The 21343-nt window shown below is 47.3% G+C and overlaps 1 protein-coding gene across 6 annotated transcripts in view; it reads right to left on the bottom strand.

Moving 5' to 3' along the window:
* Nucleotides 1-10875: 10875 nt before the first annotated feature.
* Nucleotides 10876-21343, bottom strand: part of RAPGEF5 (Rap guanine nucleotide exchange factor 5) — a 309698-nt gene continuing 299230 nt past the window's right edge. For all 6 annotated transcript variants that reach the window (XM_047833993.1, XM_047833985.1, XM_047834003.1 and 3 more), the window contains 2 exons: nucleotides 18754-18808; nucleotides 10876-14958 (listed from right to left, as the gene is read on the bottom strand). In XM_047833993.1, the coding sequence (XP_047689949.1) occupies nucleotides 14840-14958; nucleotides 18754-18808 (174 nt within the window). In that variant the 3' untranslated portion in view covers nucleotides 10876-14839. The remainder of the gene's footprint in view (nucleotides 14959-18753; nucleotides 18809-21343) is intronic.

Genomic DNA, 21343 nt, shown 5'->3' on the forward strand with positions numbered 1-21343 from the left:
GATTCTGAGGGAGAAGCTCAGCCCCGGGCAAATGGGAATTTCAATGCACAATGGAGACCGGGTTCCTCTAGGGTGTTGGCTGGTCCCAGCATCTCCACTCTGGCCTTTCCAGAGAAGCTGGCCCCACTGCTGCCTGTGGCACAGAACAAAAGGAGCCCAGTGGCAACCATTGGGGTCAATACAAGTGCCTGAGGGATGGAAAGCTGATGATGTTTTCCTTCTTTTACTTCTGGATCTGCCCTCAAGGCTCTTTCATGGGAAAGACTGGAGGAGGGAAGGAATAATCCTTTTTGTCTTTGCATTCTGTGCCTTCCTTCCCCCCACATACTCCAATCTAGTGGGTTACAGGTGGCCCATTGAGTCCACACCTGGGAATGTTCCAGACGCTTGTCAAAGGCTGGGGAAACATGGCTGCTCAGCCATTTTGAGAGTTGGGGAAATTCCCAGCCTGCATGGTGAGCCAGCAAGGTAATTCGCTCTGGCAGGACTGTTGGGGTGACAGCGTAGAGGCGAAAGTTGAGCAGAGGACGAGGATTCCTAACACCCCTAACCAGCGAGAGTGCTGTTTCTGAGCACAGCTTAATGTCTCCCACGGTCTCCTCTGAACCCTGGGTGGAGATCCAGAGCCTCGCGGAAGAACATGAGACGTGGTCCCTGGACTGAGTGCCACCGGCACAGACGTGAGTGCTGGCACAGACGCGAGGCTTGGCTTACCTGGAATCTGCTCTGGGGAAGGCAACTTGGATTCCCAGGAGCAATAAGCGCTCAGGAACATGCTGGAATTGCTACCAGCTCCTTGAACAGATAGACACCAGAACACTGGGAGGGGCCCGAAGGGACCTCCCTGGGCACACCGCCGGCTCCAGGAGGTTCTCACCTCTCAGGCAGGTTCTCGGCTTATGCCATCCTCCCCCCGGGGCCTTGAAGTGAGCCCCAGGCAGAGTTCACCCAGTGATGGAGAGACTGCTGCTTGGCCCCCTGCGGCCGCAGCGCCTCTGGGTAGTCAGAGGCCCCTGTACCCGGCTCTGCGACAGTTAACTTCCGGCTTCCAGCTGCCACACCCTACGTGCCCCTAGCCTGGTTTGGTGCTGAACGCTGACAAATCAGCGGTAAAAGACAGCCTGTTCTCTGAGGAGGGGAGGGGAGGCACAGGAGCGCACAGGCTGTTTCATTGGAGGGGGTAAACCTGGGGGTTTGAAGGCTCCCCTCAGAGGGGAGTCCAGGCTGGCCAGGGGAGGGGCTGAGACCGGGGGCCTGGGAAGAGTCACTTAACTGAAAAGCAGGGACTTGATTGGGGGGGGGGGGGGGGTGCAGCCCAGGCCCCGAGGGGAAGGCGTGTCCGATTCATCAACCTAGCCCCAGGGTTAGCACAGCGCCTTCTAGGCCACGAGTACCCGAGTACCCGCTCTGCCACTGGTTATTGAATGAACAGTCCAAAGGCTTGGGAGCGAGGGTGCCTGAAAGGTGTAGCTCGGCTGGACTGGAGCCAACCTGTGTCTCTTGGGGAGTGGGGTGGGGTTGGGGTGGGGATGGGGTGAGGAGACGTGTGGGGTGGAGGGGGGAGGAGTGGGTGGGGATGGATGGAGTGGAAAGGGGAGAAGCGTGGGGTGCGGGTGGGGTGGGGAGAAGGGCGGGATGGGGGTGGGGAGGAGAAAAAGGTGGATGGGGTGGGGTTGGGCAGCAGTACAGCGACCACCGAGGAGAGAAGGAAGCGGGGATCAGATGGGAAGCGCTGGATCCTCCGTGTTTGGGATTTTCCCTTTCTCCTGAGGGCCAGTGGCGGACCCGGCAGGAGTGGGGACTTGCCCCAGCCATCCCATCCCCACCCTCGCCCTCCTCACCCCCTTAGGAGACCACAGATTACAGTGCCTGCCTGACCCCTTCAAGCGTCAACATTCTGTAGTCCGGCTCCTTTCTCGTTCTTTTGATTTCTGTATTTTAAAAAATGCTCTGCATTGTAGTGTAAAAACAGAGAACAAAACCCACTGGACCGAGGCCCGGTAAGGACAGCAGCAAAGCCACTGCTTCACTCTCTGCCGCCGGCTTCTAACAGGGCCCCTTTGTGTCGTTTGATTTAACCCGGGCCCTCAAGAACACGCATTTTTTTTTTTTTTTTTAACGGAGATTTAAATTCTGCACAGAATCGCCGCATGGCCACCAGGTGTCGCTAACGTCTCACATTTTGGTCATGACCCAGTCAAAGCCCCCCCCCCCCCCCCCACAAGCCAACAATATTCGTTAAGCGTCGAAAGGGCTGAGCGCTTTGTAGATAGAAATTCGTTTTTCCCAGGATTGTTCTGAGGATAAAAGAAAGTCCTTTCTTACAATAGATAAAGTTGGTACAATGGAAAATTTGAGTTGCAAGCCTGGGACCACGTTACAAAGCTTGTTTTGTGGGCCTATTACAATATGGGTTTTACGCCTATGGCAAAACCATGGCTAACTACAGCCTTCAGAATCGTGATGACAACAACGTAACTCATATTTCTGCATTTCTTCTGGGAAGGGAAGCCTGAATGAGAAGGCAGCCAATGAACGAAACTGTGAAGTCAAAGGTGAAGGTGTGGTACTTAGAGGAAGAGTGTCATGGGCCTCAGTTGGTGGCCCCATGAGGTAGCCTGCTGACCCAACGGGCTGGTGTATGTCGGGTGGAACTTGGAAGGGCTCAGTGCTGCGCAGTCATTCTACACGGCTGTGCCAAGGATGCTTAGAGCATGGACCCAGAGGCCTAAAGGATCGTTATTTAGTTTAAATCAACCCAAAGCACATACCCATCCTACACAATGCCCAGCTTCCACCTTTGACCTTGGCGAAGACCCAAGAAGTGGACAGGCATGAATGAATGTGCAGTGTACCTAGCATACCAACCAGACCCACCGGCTCCCTCATGGATATTTCAAGCTGAGCTCTCGATATTCTCCTTCAAACCTGCTCCCTCTAAGGCTCTCTCATACCAGATAATTACGATGGTATCATTCCAGTTTCTCGAACCCAAATCCCTAGGGTTAACCTTGACTCCTCCCTCTCTCCACATCCAGTATGTCAGTACATGCCATTGTCGTACCTCCCTTCTCAAAATATCTAGAACTATTCTACGTCATATCACCCCACTGCCCCCACCAGGTGGAGATCACCATAGTATCTTGCTTAGATTATTGCAAGGACTTCCTAACCGATTTCCCGGTTTCCATCTTTACTCCATTTTTTTGGTCTGTTGGGAATTCAGCAGCCAGCATGATCTTGTGGAGACACAAATCGGACCATGTCCTTCTCTGCTGGAAACCTTCCAGTGGTTTTTCCTTTGAGGTAGAGGAAACCTCCAGGCTTCCTGTGTTCTGGCCTTGTCATCCCTGGCCTCCTCTGCTTCCCCTCCCCCCCACGCTGACTGACTCGGGCCACACCAGGTTCCCTGTTGGTCCTTGAACGCCGGGTGTACCTTCAGGATCTTTGCACTCGCTGTTCCCACAGCCTGGGATGCTTTGCCCTCAGGGATTTGCATGGTTGGCTCCCTCTGTTTTTTCAGGTCTTCTCAGCAAGGCGATATTATATATTCCCAGGACTGCCATAGTGAAGTACCACAAACTGAGTGGCTTAAACAGTAGGTACTTATTGTCTCACAGTTGTGGAGACTGAGAACCTGGAATCAAGGAGTTGGCAGGGTCAGTTCCTTCTGAGGGGTGTGAGGGAACCTGTTCCAGCCTTCTCTCCCTGGCTGGAAGCAGCGGTCTCCATGTTCACATGGCGTTCTCCCTGGGTGGTCTCCAAATTTGCCACTCTTACAAGGACGCCGGTTACACTAGGTGGCCCACACCACAATGATGCCATTTTAACTTAATAACCTCTGTACAGACCTAGTCTCCGAATAAGGTCACATTCTGAGGTCCTAGGAGGTAGGATCTCAGCATGCGAGTTTGGAGGGGAACAACGTAACCCGTAACAAAGTCCTTCCCTGGTTGCCGTATCCACGTTTCACTGACCACCCTGGCACTCTCCTGCTTCTTATCATCTGAGGTACCACTACATGTTTTACTTGTTTGTCCTGTTTATTGTCTGTCTCTCCAATTGGAGTGAAGCTCCATGAAGAAAAGGATATATATTATGCTCATGGCTCTTCCCCTATCACTTTGAAGACTGTCATATAGTGGGTGCTCAAGAAATATGTGATGTTTTAGAGACGATGAAGTGTGTTGCAGATGAATATTAGCTCACTATAAGAAGGAGAGGGAGAGGGAGAGGGAGAGAGAGAGAGAGAGAGAGAGAGAGAAACTGTGTTACTGGTCGATTTAGGGAAGGAAAACACTAGGCAAATGTAACCTGAGGTGCAGCGTGACCGGTCCTGCCTTCTTTTGGCCTCACAGAGCAAACCGCTTCTCAACCCAGGGCTCAGTCTAGGCTCAGTCCCGTAGTACTTGCACCAACTGATTCTAAATGAAACCAGAGAAAATTCCTCCCCCGCAAAGGACACAACTAAAGAATAGTAGGCGTCTATCCTTCCCAATCTCTCGTCAGATTTATGGCGCTTCTGTGTTGCCAACAGGAAGCACGAGGCTTGTTAGTTGGAGCTGCTGTCCCGGAGTTCCAGGGCCTGTGGGTGGAGCAGACAGGGCAGCCCGGAAGGGGGTGCGGGTGGGACCAAGGAAAAGCCCTCCCAGGAGCTCAGGGAGGTGGTGGCCCTGGACCAGGTGTGAACAGGCCCAAGGTCTGATCTGCCTTTTCTCTCTGTGTTAATCTGTTAATGCCAGTGTTAATGCTAACATGAGTATTGGTGGGATTTGGGGGTTCGGAGCCGACGGCCAAGAAAGAGTTCTTGAAGACGTCTTTGGTGCAAAACGGTGATTTTGTTAAAGCACAGGGACAGGACCCGTGGGCAGGAAGAGCTGCACTGGGGTTGTGAAGAGTGATTGCTTATATACCTTCAGGTTGGGAGGGGGGTTAGGAACAGCCTAAGTCTCTAAGGAATTTTGGAAGCAAAGTTTCCAGGACCCTGAGGGGCTAGCTGTTGTTAGGAAAATACCATTTATTACTGTTTAGTAAAACCTCAGTCATGAGACCCTTTAGATGTATATAAGGGGCCATATGCTCGGCATATAATTGCCAATATATACTTGGGGGTTAAAGATAAAGGAGGTTTGCAAAGAAATTTTTATATGTTTGAGACTCACAGGTTCCTGGTCGGGGGGGGGGGGGGGGGTCAGGATAATGTTAAGCCAAGATTCCCTTGTGCCTCTAGCAAAGTGCCATCATCGAGGCAGCTGAGTTCCTAGAGGGAGGTCACTCCTCCTGTTTCCAGGACTTGTCAGTGGGCTGTAGGAAGTAAGGGAATTTAATTTTTCATTTGCTTGTTTCCCCCATCCCCATGGCAAGCACCTAAACCCCCTTACGCCTCGAGGAGGGTGATATTAGGGCTCCAGGAAACAGAATCTATAGGTTTCTGGAGATTAGGTTATGGATAAGATTGCCTTTTTCTTGCAGTTTACCTAGTTATCCATAAACTGAAGGAGACTCCTGTCCTGCGTGACTGTGATCTCTATCAGCCAAGTCTGCTTTCTTCCTTTCCCCTGTTCTTGGAGTGCCCTCGGAACATCACACATCCCACCTGGGGAGAGGGGTGCTGTTAGCTTGTACTTTGCCCTCAGCTTGCCCCACGCTCCCTCATTAGTGTGACCGCAACTTTGCGGGCTTTATGCAGACATCTGTGCTCACATCAATCAGCAGACATTTAGGGACTTGCTGCTTTGTCCCAGTGTCGTGCAGGGTTTGCGGGGACTCAAAAGGAAATCACATTATTTGTATCTCACTTTAGCATGTACAGAGGACTCTCACATGCACCGTCCCTTTCACCGTCACAATTGCTCTGTGGCAAAGATGTTGCTAATGATCTTGGTAGACAATTGAGAGCAGAAACATAAGAGAAGTTCAGTGACTTTTGCCCACAGTCGAGTAGAAATGTGGGTGCAAATCTGACATGCATCCAGTCTTCCCCTCCTTCTTTCTTCCCCTCCTGCTCCCCTCCTCCTCCTTCTCTTCTTCCTTCTTCCTCTTGTTCTTCCTCCCCCTTCCCCTTCTCCTCCTCTTCATTCTTCTTGCTTCCCCTCACCCCTTCCCCCTCCTCCTTCCCCCCTCCCTCTCCCTCTCCTTCATCATCAGTAGAGTTCCTGCTTGAGTGCCTACTATGTACCAGGCATTGTAGTAAGCACTTTACATGCATCGGATTTATTTTTCATACAACCCTGTGAGGTGGGGGCATATTAACCCCCGTTTATGATGCACAGGAACAGTGGCTAAAATCGAGGTGGAAACTTTCACTAGTTCTCTCAGTTCTTAAATGTCTGAGCCTGATTTGGACCTGGTAGTGTGGCCACAGACGTGACACTATAACCCTCAAGGCAGCCTACACTGGATGGGAGGCAAGACAGCACAGGGTGGTTCCCCAAAGAGCGACGGGTGGGACCTGCTGTAAGAATTCTGATAGGGATAAAGAGGTTCTGTAAGATGGGGTCATCCAGGAGGGCTTTGGAGTGGACAAGTCTTATCTGGGAGGGATGGATGGGCTCCTGGGCACTGTGATTTTAGGGGTGGAGAAGAGACTGGCCAGACCTGAGTGCCGGATCCAGGTGGGGAGGCTTCGAGAAGGTGTGCTGGGGCCAAGTGGCAGGGCTGTGAATACAGAGGTGGCTGAATGGATGCGGTTTACCCTTACCGTGTCCTCGATTTACCCTTCGGGAGGTGGGAGCCAGCTTGGTACTCCGAAGCAGGCCCCACTGCAGTGATTCCAGGGCCTTTTATTTGGTTGTTTATTTCTGGCACTCATCTCTGCTAGGACTGTGGAGTCAGCATCGGGCACAGGACAGGGAAGGGGTGGGGCTCCTTTGCAACACCCTCCCCCTGCCTTTTCCCTTCCAGCTCAAGGCAGAGGCAGAGCCGGGTCCACTGAACACAAGGGAGCATGAGCAGTTCTTATTTCCCACATCAGCCAAGTCACTTCCTTAAAAGAAAACAAAAACAAAAACAAAAAAACAAAACGACACAAAATCACTTAGCCCCAGTGATCACAGCTCTGCACCAACTCTCTCAGAAGCCAGGAACTGAAAGGGACCAGAAAGGTCTCCCAGCACAGCCCTTATCTAATGAGCAGACTGCTGGTTGCTTTCAGGTCCGTTTGCACATCTCTGGTGGGGAAGAGCTCATTATACTTAAGGCATTTGTGGTGGCCTGGGCTCCTCCAGGTATGGGCCCTGCACCCCACTTATCTGTGCATTCTTATTGGTCTTGCTTTAAGATTGAACACCTTGAAAGCAGCAAATAAGCCCCACATATGCTTATTTAGCCATTATTTATTAGGAATCGAATAATCTCCTCCCCTCGCTCCCCAGAGAATATCAGTTTAAAGGGGTGGGGGGGGTCCCAAATTCTTCGTCTCTTGGGAACATCTGCGTGGAGAGGAGCCCAGGAGAGGCCAGGATGTGAAGCACTCATATGCTACTGAGCTTTAGTTCTAAAGCCAGGGGGAGCTATTGCAGGATTCTGAGCTGGGAGATTATGCGGGGGGGGGGGGGGGGGGGGGGGGGGGCGGAATTCATGGGGCTGCATGGTGAGGGAAGGACACAGGTAGGTTTACCATCACTACTGAAGTACCAGACAGCAACGGTCTGAGCTCAGTCAGGCCAATGCGGGGAGGATGCTGGCAGAAAAGCTGATGAACAGGGGGTGTTGGAGTTTGCGGGAGGGGGGTGGTCAAGACGGACCCCACACCCTGAATTTGGCCTAGTGGTGGCATCACTGTATGAGATGCTGCCAGAGGAAGAGACTTCTGAGTTCTGAGATATTGGAGAGCCACTGTGGCCATAAAACTTGGGGAAGGTCTTGGCATTGCCTTAAGTCTCCCACGTGGGCTAATTGTTTTTGAGACTCTGACCTTCCTGCTACGTTGTTTTGGTTCCGGTCAGGACGATAAGAAGTGTACACTTCAGACATTTTCTCAGAATGCGATTATTTTCACACAAGTTCTAACCGCCTCTAACCACACACAGACAACATGGTAACCTCCAAACACCTGCGAGCCGGAAAGGGGCCTTCAGGGAGGAGGGCTCAATATCACTCCCGGGGATAGCAGCTCAGACAAGCAAGACCCCAAGGCCGGGACTGCCCATGGGTCTTCCCGGGGAGAAGTGCAATCCAGTGAGGGGCGCCTCGCCTTTCCACCCTCCCCACTTCCATGTTGGAAACCTGGGGATGTTAGAAATAGCCCTGGATCTTGGGAGCAAGTCGACCACAGGTAGGCTAGTTCTTCTCTTCTAGGGGAAAATGCCCAGCCCCACTAAGAAGTCCTGCAGCATGGTGTAGTGCTGGCAGGAAATAAACGGTGAGGTGGTGTGGTTAGCCAGCAGGGAAGGGCTTAGAACATTCCCATGCTCTCCCTGCCTGATCTCACCCTGGAGTGGAAGCGCCATTCGAGGAGGGCCCGGAAGTTCCTTTAACTCCAGGTTGGGGCAAAGCCAAGGGCTCCGAGGTGGCTGCCGACCTTACTATGGGGCTGCTGTGGTGAGGTTCCCTGAAAAATAACCACAGGGAACCCTAACCCAACCTCTGGAAGATTCTCCAGCCAGGGGAGAGGCATAATCAAGAGCCACAGCAGGGCTGAGGAGTAGGTCAAGTCCCTCCTGAGCAAACATCAAGTCCCCATAAGAGAAACAAAATGGAGGGCACACCTGGGGGGCTCAGTCAGTTAAGCGTCTGACCTTTAATTTCAGCTCAGGTCTTGATCTCACATTTCATTGAATTCGAGCCCCGCATCAGGCTCCTCGCTGACAGTGTGGAGCCTGCTTGGGATGCTCTCTCTCCCTCTTTCTCTGCCCCTCCCATGCTTGCTCTGTCTCTCTCTCAAAACAAATAAACTTAAAAAAAAAATAAGAAAAACTTTTTTAAGAAAGAGAAAATTGAAAGGTGCAGTTGGACCCTGGGTGTGGCTGGAGGAGGGATCTCAGCTCGTATCCCCAGGAGGGACTTCATGCTTCTGATAGTGCCTCTGTCTTGCTTATTGGGTGTGCCTTTCTTGTGCTGGGAAAGGATGCAGACTGACTGCTCTCGGCTAAGAGATAACTGCAATGCCTTCTTGAACAGGAATACTTTACTAAAGAACATTAGCAAGTCTAAAGCTTTAGGAATCTTGTTTGTTTCAAGTAGTAAATGGAAAACAAACACACTGGGCAGCTCAAGTGGGGATCCGTAAGATCTCAGAGGAGAACCAAACTAGCCATGGAGCTCTCTCCCAGTCCCTAAAATAGGACTTCGTAGCTAGCACACTAGGACCAAGACCAGAAATTTCATTCTAAAGTTTGCTAATTTGGGGGCACCTGGGTGGCTCAGTCGGTTGAGAGTCCGACTTTAGCCCAGGTCACAATCTTGTGGTTTGTGAGTTCAAACCCTGCGTTGGGCTCTCTGCTATCAGCACAGAGCCCACCTTGGATCCTCTCTCTCCCTCTCTCTGCCCCTCCCCCTGCCCCTCCCCACCCACACTCTCCCAAAAATAAATAAATAAATAAATAAATAGGAATCTTGAAAAAAAAAAAAAGTTTGCTAATTTGAACAGGAGGCTTGTTCCTCTTCCCAGTATGGGCGATCCTGGTAAAGAGAATTTCCCAACTATCTGGAGCAACGGGAATTTGGCTTTCTTCTGTTCCCTTCTGAAGCTGGAGCCTGGGGCTTCCGTTCTCCCTTCCTCTGCTGCTTTGCTCCAGATGTAGGCCTGCCCCACAGAGGAAGTGATTATAGATGAGGACACAGGCCCTACAACCCAGTGGTCTTCCTCTCTCTGCTCCCTGGTTCTCTCAGAGGCAGTGCCTATGCTGTCACCTCTCATTTTCCCTTGTCACTCAGAACTGCCACTTCTGGGTGACAAGAGCCTGAAAAAATCTTCCGGTCTTTACCTTTTCCCATATAAAGACAAGGTCTTTTCATGGGTGTGTGACAACAGGTAGCTTCATCCATCAGGTACTCTGCAAAGCCAATACTACTGCCCACACGGACTGAGGGAAAGGGCAGTTTATCAAGAAAGAAGCGCCTTGGGAGACTTTATTAGCTTAGGCTAAATTCTTCTGAGGTAACAGCCCCAAATACCTGTGGCTTCTAATGATGATGTTCCGCGTCCTTCCCAAGCTGGAGACTCAGGTGGATGGAAACACCTTTTCCCGGAACATTGTAGGCCTTGTGGCAGAAGTGACATGCCAGCACCCGCTCCCTTGTAAAGCTTTAGTTTACAAGCTGCACTTCTCCCCATTTTTCACTGGACGCAGCAGGACATTTGACCACTCCTGAGTTCAACATGGTGAGATATACAATCCTCTTTCGGGAAGGGATTAATTACCACATGCCAAAAACCAGGCTTGACATCAATGAGCAGGATGTGTGATCCTCCCATAAGAAGGGGTAGAGATTTTGAACAATGACGTGGTCTAGTTTTTCCACTTTCGGGGAACATCAGTATTACCCTGTGCTTTACCATCCTGCCCACACCTCTTGTGGGGTCAGGGCCTCCCTTTGAGACCTAGAGCACTGCCGCCAGGGCCGTGAGCATCCCTCAGTATCTGGGCTGATAAGGCAGAGTTGCTGATCCCAGTTGAGTATGGTGGGGGGGGCGGGGAGGACAGAATCGGAGAATCCTGATGTGATTTCCTACCCAGGGTCCTTGGGTTCTTCAACGGCTCAGGGGCAGCATAAGTGATTCAGAGCTTCAGCGGCTGCCTGGGAATCCCTTCACCTGCCTGTAGCTCTCTCGGTGAGCAAATGAGTTCCACACAGTGAGAACATGCTGCCAGACATAGGCTATGGAGCCCACGAACATCACAGACACAGCAAGAAGCTATGAGGCATCAACAGTATCTTTAACATAATCTTATATTTGGAAAAGCAGTTTAAAAAAAAAAACACTTGAAAATACAAGATAAGGTAACAGTGACTTATAGAAGTGTTCACCTTATATTGCTTGGCCATTTTTTACATATAAATTATTGCTTACTAGCTTCGATAAATACACAGCACAGTCCTATATACAGAAGCAGAAAGCGTGACATGGGAGAAAGAAAATACTGTTAATGGCAATTCTGGTAATTCCACAAATGTTTCATATTTACCAGCTCTTATAATGGTGGAAAACTACGAAGTGTAGTCCCTGAGAAGTTAGGTAGACACCCTGATTGTGGGTTTTCTATCTTCTAATTGTTAACGCAAGCTGACAATGTCACAGCAGTCCTAATTAATGACACATTAAAAGGCAAGAGTCCTTGCTACAGGGCATCAATTTCATCCCAGTATTTAATAACCGTGTAATACGAATACAATAAATAGGCTATGCAAATAAATATTCCTCTGCTAAAAAACGTTTAGTATATACAGCTTTGCTTTATACAGTAGTACATTTTCATCTAACTTTTTGGCAATTTTTAAAAACTTTTCTTCCCCCTACTACTTTTAAGCACAATGGCCCGCTCATTAATGAGCAGGCTGAAATTTTAAGGACATGTCTTTGAAGCATTTAAAAAGAACGCCGTGTTAGATAACTGCAGTTGACCTGATCTTCCCCCTTTTTAATGTTTCTGTCTAGTTTCTTGAGCAGCTTGGATCAGCTGTGCCATTTCAGAATACGAGGTTTGAGATCTGCGATGTGACAGCCATAACGAGCCAAAGGGGCTGGGACTGGGGCAGCGGTGAAGCCCAGCTCCGGGGATCAGAAATCACCAACCCCCTCTTCCCTGCAACTGTCTCTCTCTACCCAGAGGCTAGCCTACAGGATGCAACTCCTTCTGCCTGCCAACTGGGACGGCTGGCTTTTTCCTTTATCCTCATTATTCTGAATTCAATGCACGCTCCACCCAACTTGCCTGTGGATACGGGTCTAGGGAAATGCATTAATCTAAACAGAATTAATGATACTAAAATAAAGTGAACGTGGGTCATAATACTTAGCACTGTAACCATTTGGCAATTGTACAGATGATAACAAAAAGTGAACTTAAAACACTGTAGCCTTTGGAGCATCTGGAAATATGTATGAAAAAAATTTTCAGGAAGGTTGCAGTTTTGCCCACAAAACTGGTCCTGTGCTACCTTGTAAGCAGGGCCGGTTTGCCGGGATGCGGACGAATCCATGAACCCACAGGACTGCCTGAGGGTGGTGCCGTAGCAGAAAGGACCCACTGAGAAGTGCTGGGGCACCACTTGCTGAGGAAGTTGGCAGATTAGAGATTTTCAGAGTGAATGGAGATTTTATGGAATCGCAACACTCTAAGAGTGGGAAAGGAGCTTCGACATCTTGGTCCACCCTTCTAGCCAGAACAAAATCTATTTCAAAGAGACCTTGGCGAATGTTTGGAAAGGGAATCCCTAGTCACAGGGAGCCTCACGGCCAGACGGCTCAGCTTTGTTCAGGAAAGTTTCATGCGGAGCTAAAGCCATTCCCAGTTCTGTCGTCAATTCTTGAGTTCCTGATTTACGTCTTCACAGGGCTTCTGAAACTTTTGAGTTGCTGATACTTGGGAAATCTCTGGAGACGGTTGTTCATTTTCACAAAGATTTGGAGATTCTGACATTCGGGAGACAGGAATGAAAAAGCAAATGTAAATTAAACCAAACCCTCCCTTCCCTTTGCTGCCCTGAGAGCCACATGGCCATGGCTGGAGGAGACTGGGCGAGCCCCACATGGTCCCTGGCTTGTTCTACCCATGACATGTGGAATACTGACTACACCATCAGAATGAGTTTAAACGTGATGTATGTATGGATTCATTTGGTTGTGTACATATTTGGATTGGGATCTAAGCAGCAGGTGCTATGTTGAAATAGTTCTCCACTGAAAATTAGTCCTTGAGAGGTCATGTTCTGGTTGGAGTAATGGAGATCTCCTGTGAACAGACACTTAAATTGTAAAACGTGGAGACAATGTCAAAATGGCCTTACATAATTAGACTGACCAAATGATCCTCCCCAGCACAGAGAAAAGGTGAGAACATGGGCTTGTGCTGTACGCCCATGCTGTCCCCAATAACTGCCAAGGGGAGAGCTTCTCCAGTGTTTGATCAGCCATGAGACGAACCGGTTTTTCCTAGTCCTGATGGCTCTGGTCTCCTCCAGTGGGTCTCTGTCCATTCCCAGTAGCCTGGAGCTTTTCTTTGAGTGGACCATCCCTGGATGGTCCCTTTCTGTAAAACTCTGTTAGTTTTCAGGATTGAAGTTTACACGTGCTGGGACAGACCAAATCTCTTTGAAAGTCCTACCCAAAATTTCCTCCACATGGTACCTTCCAGCACTCTCTCAAGCTCAGTGTGGTTCAGGAAACAGCACTGCTAACAGGGTATCAGAAAGCATTGGATACCCACAGTAATAAGGTGTTAATGGGCCAGAAGGAAGCAGTTCTGTGCAGACACCCGAGAGATGAACAGGCAGGAGAGAACTCACACGTGTAGAAGATGAATGGACTGAATTCATGAAGGAGGGCCCTTGTATTTCAGCAATGCCCACAGGCTTTTTTTGTTCATTTTAAGCTCGGGGGAAATTCTCTAACCAGTTCTTGAGAATAGCATGAGGTTTTCTCTGCTGTAGGAGCCCCCTTCTCTAAAAATGGGAATAAAAAGTAGACTCGAAGACTCTGAGACTCTGGGGGAAAAAAGACAAATTACAGAAGAGCTCTGGGCCTTGATTAGGAGTGGACTGCAGGACTTTGAAGTGTGCAACATAATCAGACATTTGGGTATTTTGGGGGTTCTTGGCATTTGCTGAGAGATAGGCAGTCAGTACTAAATACCTTGCTCTTCTCTAGGGAGTGCTAAGTGCTTCACACACCAAATCCCACTTCACCTCCCTGTGTTGGCTGTTACCATTCTCTGCTGTGGGCAAAGGAGCCTGCTGGAGGATGCAAAACACTAGGGCATCGCCAGGCACAAGAATGTAGACCTCTGGGACTCTGTTCCCTTGATAAACAGTTACTGAGTGCCTATAATCTATCAGGCGCTGTGCTTTTTCAAAAATCGTATTGTTCCCGTAAGAAATGTGAATCTTCTTGCACACGTAAAGAAAATCTCCAGAAACTGAGCAATGAGTCCACTTCTTAAAGATTACTATTTTTCCTTACTGGTAAAGCAACGTACTCTAACTGGCCTATAGTTGCAAATCGGTTGTGCAGAAACAAATTTCACCTGCAAGCCTACATTGATAAATGATTGTGGATGCAAAGAAATGCATGCCTTGACATTTCCCTTTTGGAAATCAGAGCATGGATGCCAGCTGCGGTCCTAATTTCCTAGACACAAGTGGCTTTTGGTGATGTCACAGTTTGTACTGACAGCGGCCACTCCTTCTCCCTGGAAATCTAGAGATGCCATCACTGTCTTTAGGTGTTCAGATGAGCTGCTTCTTTGACAGCCTATAAACAGTAATCTGTCACCAGGCAACATAAAACTCCCGTTTCGCGCACACTCGTACTGAAATATTGGGTCACTGTAGGACAAAACACGCTCTCGTCTTGACGCGGGCACATCTCAAGTTGAAAACTGGGTTGGATCAACAATGCAGTCATAAGAAACCAGACTTCTCCACTTCAAGAATGCTTCTGACGCTTTCTTTGCCTTCTCATTCTGAGAGCAGCTAGGAGAGGCCTCTCCCCATGTCTGGTGGCTGACATCAACTTCCTGAACACGCTTTGCTGGGCTTTCCGGTGGGTGTCTTAGGATATACTGATAAAACTCAGCAACTTCTTTTCTCACAGGAAAGCAACGTGCTCAGCACTGACATTCCCATAGCTCAAAGTGCTGCAAGTTACAGGGGAGGCGAGGCGGTGGGCTGCTGGGGCTCACACCCGAGGCTCGATCCTGTGTGACAACTCAAACAGGGCCTGCTGGCTGTCAATGACATACAGGTGGTTAACGTAGGATTTTAACTCTTGGTGTTCCTTTGGAGACATGTCACCTCCTGGTTTTTGGAAGAAAAAAGTCTCATGAGAGCAGAAATACTACTTCTTTCTCTCTTTTTTTTAAGTATACAATTTTTCTCAGGCATAGAATTTAGTGATTCGTCACTTATGTATAAGACCCAGTGCTCATCCCAACCAGCGTCCTCCCTAATGCCGTTCACCCCTTTAGCCCTTCCCCCTGCCCCCAACATCCCACCAGCCACCCTCAGTTTGTTCTCTGTATTTCAGAGTCTTTTATGGTTTGTTTCCCTCTCCGTTTCTATCTTATTTGTGCAGAAGTGCTATTTCTGAATACCAGTGACATCTCTCATTAAGGCTTAGAGTAAATCTAGCAGGGGGATTCTTATTAGTCAGCATCCCAGAGAGGGGATCTTTATCCTAACAGTGGAGATACTTCTCCAGCTCAGACCAGGGCCTCAGGTCAGGTCATTAGACTACAAAGGTATTTGTTGTATTAACGTTTATATAACATTTATTACCTAATGTTATCTAGTATTTAGTGACCACTACAGAGTGGGAATCAGCACAGACACACAGCAAGGGAGTGGCAGAACAGGTCCGGCAGCCAGACTATGTGATTCCTGAGTCCATGTCTGAGGTCCCATGTCACAGCAACTGCCATTTAAATAGCTTTCACTGGCTCTTATATCTCAGTCTGGAATTGTCAGAAACCACTGCTAATCTGGTCAGTGCACAGACAAAATGGTTTGTTTTTAGAATTTGTATAATTCTTTGTTGTCCTTAGTTTTTGAAAAAGTAAAAAAATTAAGGAAGCATTTGAATGAACAGATATCACAGAACTGAACTTAAGGTATACTTAACAGGCAAACAAGTTCCAGAAGCATGCGGCTGGGCTAACATCTACCCAGCAAAGGACAAGGCAAGGTGGTTTTCCACTCCCAAATCCAGGGTGGTTACAAAACTGAAGGGCCACATGAAGCTTTTAGTGCCCTGTGAACACATATGTGCCATGCTGGTGACAAGTCTGATGAGCCTGATAAAGTAGCCTGGACAACGGGGCAAGCCCACTTCCCATAGGCAAAAACAAACACAATCAAAAAAAAAAAATACCCCCAAACCTCAAGGCATTGGGAGCCTGGCTAAACTGCTATAGAGGGACAATGTCAATGCGAGAGATGGTGACGTCACATCCTCTTGCTTCACCGAATTTCGGATGGGAACAGCAGGGTTCAGCTTGAGTAGAGGGGACCAAAGGAAGCTAAGCATTTTAATGCAGCAATTTCTTCTCTTGGTGAAATCCATTTTTTCCTCCTCTCTGACAAATGTGTTTTATAACTTAAGGCTTGCATGTCATGGGTGGCTTGTAATTCTTAGGTTTAATAGCAAATAAGGCTTCCTGGTTTCAAAAGGCAAAAATACCAGGAATTTAAGTTTTTACCATCCCACTTGTTTGGAAGTGACCAAAAAGTTTTATTATTCTAGAACACCTTCTCTGGAAGACACTGAGAGACTGCTTTTGGCTTAGTAAATATTGGTTTCGAAAACATAATCGTACAAAGATAATTTTTTTGTTAATTTTTTAACCGTAAGAAGATGGCAGAATGAGTGGTTCCAACCATGACAAGTGACACCTGCATGGCACTTCCAAATTAAAAAAAAAAAATGTATATATATATATATATATATATATATATACACACACACATATATATATATATACACACATATATATGTTTTAATGTTTATTTTTGAGAGAGTGAGCAAGCGAGCAAGGGAGGGGCAGAGAGAGAGAGGGAGACACAGAATCTGAAACAGGCTCCAGGCTCAGAGCTGTCAGCACAGAGTCTGACGCAGAGCTTGAACCCATGAACCACAAGATCATGACCTGAGCAGAAGTTGGATGCTTAACGGACTGAGCCACCCAGGGGCCCCTTTTTATATTTTATTTTAGAGAGAGACAGCATGAGTGGGATAGAAGCAGAGGGAGAGGGAGAGAGAATCTCAAGCAGGCTCCATGCTCTGCACAGAGCCCGATGCGGGCCCTGATCCCACAAACCTGGGATCATGACCTGTGCTGAAATCAACAGTCAGACATTCAACCAACTGAGCCACCCAGACTCCCCAGAACTTCATAATTTTTAAGTGGCTTGATTAATAGAACACAAAGAGTTATGCTTTGTGTTACGAGGACTTATTCTCTAGTGATGAGAGGTTCAAGACAGTGTTAAGGCCACCAGGCCAGTATAACCTTCCTGTCCATACTTGCAGAGTCTCCTGGTCAGTGAGACCAATATCTTAGAATTGGGTGAGTGTGCATAAATACTTGGGAAGCAAAGGTAGATGAGAGAAATATGAACCCAATACTCAGCAGCATTATGCTTGCACATCTGAATGAATCTCCGTGACAATATTATCACTGTTTCTACTATAAGCGTACTGTACTTGTGTTCCTAATGGAGAAATACATAAGCACATATCAGGTGGTAGTAAGTGATGTAAATATTTTAAAACCTTAGGTCCTGGGGTGCCTGCATGGTTCAGTTGGTTGAGTGTCTGATTCTTGATTTTGGCTCAGGTCATGATCTCATGGTTCGTGAGACTGAGCCCCTCACAGGGCTCTGCTCTGACGACATGGAACCTGCTTGGGATTCTCTGTCCCTCCCTTGTTCATGCTCTCCCTCTCTCTCTCTCTCAAAATAAATAAACATTTAAAAAAAAAAAACTTAGGTCCTGTATTTATAACTCTCCCTTTCAAGCACAAACTTTGTAATTCATACAGAAGTTCCGTTGCTCTGTAGGGGACAATACTGCCAGCCAAAACTAGCCAAACAGAAAAAACTTTCTTAAGAATATGCACTAATCCTTAGGGAGTAGGACTTTGATCTTTGTACTTTATACATACTTCCGTATTGTTGAAAAAATTATTTTACAAGGAGGATATATAAAGCAAGTTTTATTTAGTGGTCAGCTTTGATTGATTTATAATTACTGAACTCAACTTTCTATTTTTTTTTTCTTTACTGCCCTTTATATCTATAGAATCTGCACAAGGCAAAGAAAAGAGTATGGGTCAGGAAGTCAGGCAGGCTTGGTCTGAATAATGGCTGAATGGGTTAACTCTCTGAGTCTCAGTTTTCCGCTCTGCACCACAGGGTTAATGATCTCCATGCACCAGTCACCAATACTGGTATCAGGATGCCACTGCCCGTGTGAATGCTCCTTGGACTCAATAAAGCTGATTTCCTTCCTTCCTGCAATGTTTTAACGCTATTTAAACATGGTGTAAATTATGCCTGAGGTTTAAAAAGGAACAAATATTCCTACTTATGTTAATCTCAGCAGGGAATCCACAAAAGTGCTCAGAAAAATACCTATTCAGTGAAAGGCAGCTCCGGACAGGAAGTTTTTGTTGGAGAGGAGTAAAGATTCTGGAAGGCTGCTTCAGGCACTTTTACAAACCATATTCCAATTCCAGGAAGGCTCTAAGCAAGAAGTTTAGGGACAGGGTCACCCCTGATAAACCCACTGGTAATTCTGAGCCAAGGGGCAAACAAACAGACTTTCAGGCTCAGGGGTGTGGGGGCGGGGGGCTTTGCTCATCGCAAGTCACTCTGTACAGTGTAAACTTGCTGCCAAGAGAGGATAAAAACAAACGCCATATCTTGTTTTCCTTTGCATCCCAAATATGCAGTGAAACTAAGAAAGAATATAGTAAATGCATATAAGACTTTATAATCTGTTTCAGTTTCTTACCACCAAATACTTGTGATAAGGTCACAGTCTGTACCAATGTAGGGTGAATTTACATTCCCTGGCCAACTTCAATTACTCACCAAACTGGTTAGTCCTGCAGTGCCTCAGGGTCCGGACAGTGTCTGCAATCATATGCTGGAAGGCAGAGCAGAAAATGTATGGGTGGAAGGGTCATTTAGGGTGTTTCTGAAGTATGCCTACTGGGATGAAAGCAGAGTGCACCCTTGGGTGCAAACGGAATCGCTGCATTTGGAACTGGACTTGACTTCAACTGAGAATACTGAGCTTGGATTACAAAAGGATATTCAGTCTTCATCTGTCAAAACAGTGCCCCCAAACCTGGCTGCACACATTCTAACTGGGTTTCCTCATGCCACGGGGTCTAACAGCCCACCGTTTACACACTGTAAAGAGGTATGGCATTCCCACTCCATCTGCCTGTCCAAACCTGCTTAGGCTTTTCCCTTCCAGGGATGTTTTGCCTGCTCTCGGTGAAGCCTTTCTGAGATTTCCCTTCTGAACTTGGGAGGCTCCCTTGTACAGTACACACTGGCCTCGTGTGGTTGGCGCCGCTCTGGATCTTTGCGCCTCTTCCAGGCTGGGTGCCACTAGAGGGCTCCGCATGCCCAGCACCTGCCATATGTCACACAGTGATTCCGGTACTTGCTGAATACAGATAGGATCTCTGGTGGCATCAAAGACTCAAGTATGCAAATCGTGACAGGAAATGACACAGTCACAAAAGGCAAACATTTTCTAAAACGCCAATATCTTTAAAGAGACCGTTTTTTGGTTTGGTTTATATTCTCTCCTGCGGTCTTCAGGATTCTGCTTTAATTTGTTTCTTCGAAGTTCTCACTGATCTCTAGGCAAAAGTCTTCTTAGCTTACAGCTGCCTTTGACAAGATCCTATTAGCTCATACTTGGGTACCTTCAAGAGTCTTCTAGCTCTATCATTTCTAGTTTCCCGTGACGAAGAAGAAAGACAGCATTTAGGACAACACCATTTTCCACTCCTGTTTCTCCCCTACTGTTGCCAGAATCATCTCCAAACACTGCTGCCATTGTGTTATAGTCCTCTGGAAAATCCACGTCGACTTTCTAATTTGTTTCATATCAAAATCCAAACATCGCCCAACTATTCAAGAAATCAACATTATTCATTATCTGCTCCTCCAAACTTCCCCAAACGTGTCAACATCTTTCACATCCCACATGTACACACCAGTCAAAGGCTCATCCATACACAGCAAGCCCTCAGTGAATTATTGCTACAAGAATAATTTTGGAGTGAAAAAAATTTTTTTCACTTAAAATCTGTCAGAACTATAGAAACTTTATTTGAATGTGACCCACTTATTAAATTGTTCTCAACTGTATTTCCAATGTATTTCTATTCAATAGTGGAAAATTAAATAGGACAGTGATTATAGCAGGACCTCACGTTGCATTTGTAAAGGAAATGAGACGTGACTCACGTCTGTGAAAGTATTGTTATGTTTCCTTCCCCAAATGTTACCACTACTCCCAGGGCAGCTCTCTCGTTCTAAGCTATGGCGTCACACAGATTTCTATCCTCTGCCATTTAGGCAGCTCACGGGAGCCTTGAGCTGATGCAGGGTTGAGGGCTGAGTGTGGCAGTGAAACCTGAATCCTCCCCATCTTCAGGTTTTCTGAAGGGGGGAGGGGGAAAATGTGGTAAAGGATGAGGCTCTCAACACTGAGGAGTAAAGAGAAGAAAGAGAGAAAGCATTTGTTTCTTCATTATTTAATAGTTCGCGAGTGAAACGTTTAGAGCTGCTGAGACAGCAGAGGGAACAATGGAAATCTTATTAGACCCAATGAGTGCTTCTGGGCCTTCGTGTCATCTGACTTAATGTGTCGGCCTGTATCAGCCAGATAAAGAGAATACACTGAATGATTTGCTAGCTGGCTTAAGCTAATATCCATCATGAGGCATTGGCTTCTCCCAAGTTAATTCAGTTAGGTTCTATTGGTTCATTATTGTGAAAGATGATCCTGTTTTAGCTTAAGTGAAACTCTGTCCCTTGCTAAGAAACATTCCTTGAAAACGCTGACTTTATTAGGAAATTCAGTCTCATTCTCCAGCATCCAAGTATAATGTTAGGGCTATGTACATTGTATAATAGGTTTTTGTCCTTTGAAAAAATTTGAACTCACCCTGTCTTCTCTGTGCAAGGAGGGGGTCAGCAGTAGGTGTGCTCCATACTCAGAGCCATCTACTGTGTGAGGACCAGGAACTCGCTCATGTTACAGAACCTGATCTGTCTAGAAATGGTGGGCTAGCCGGCGTCTGATGGATGTATGTGGGTGTTATGGCCCGCTGTGTACATGCATAACTGCATTTAGCTTCTAGTTGTCTTTTTTTAATAAAGTTCTCTTTGGGAATTTATAATTTAAAAGAGAATATTATTACTTATTTATGCCATGTTATTTCCTTAAGGCATCTTAAAGGATTAAGGGGTACAGTTATTGACACTAAAAGAAGTACTATTTGTTAGACTACGTTTTGCTCCCAGAGGTTAATCTGAATTTTGTTTTTTTTTTTTGAGAGTGAGAGAGAGCCTATGTGTGTGCACCAGCAGAGAAGGGTGGGAAGGGGGAAGAGGAGAGAGAGAGAATCTTAAGCAGGCTCCACACCACCCAGTG

Source organism: Prionailurus viverrinus, chromosome A2 (assembly GCF_022837055.1).
Source record: "Prionailurus viverrinus isolate Anna chromosome A2, UM_Priviv_1.0, whole genome shotgun sequence".
Classification (NCBI taxonomy): domain Eukaryota; kingdom Metazoa; phylum Chordata; class Mammalia; order Carnivora; family Felidae; genus Prionailurus; species Prionailurus viverrinus.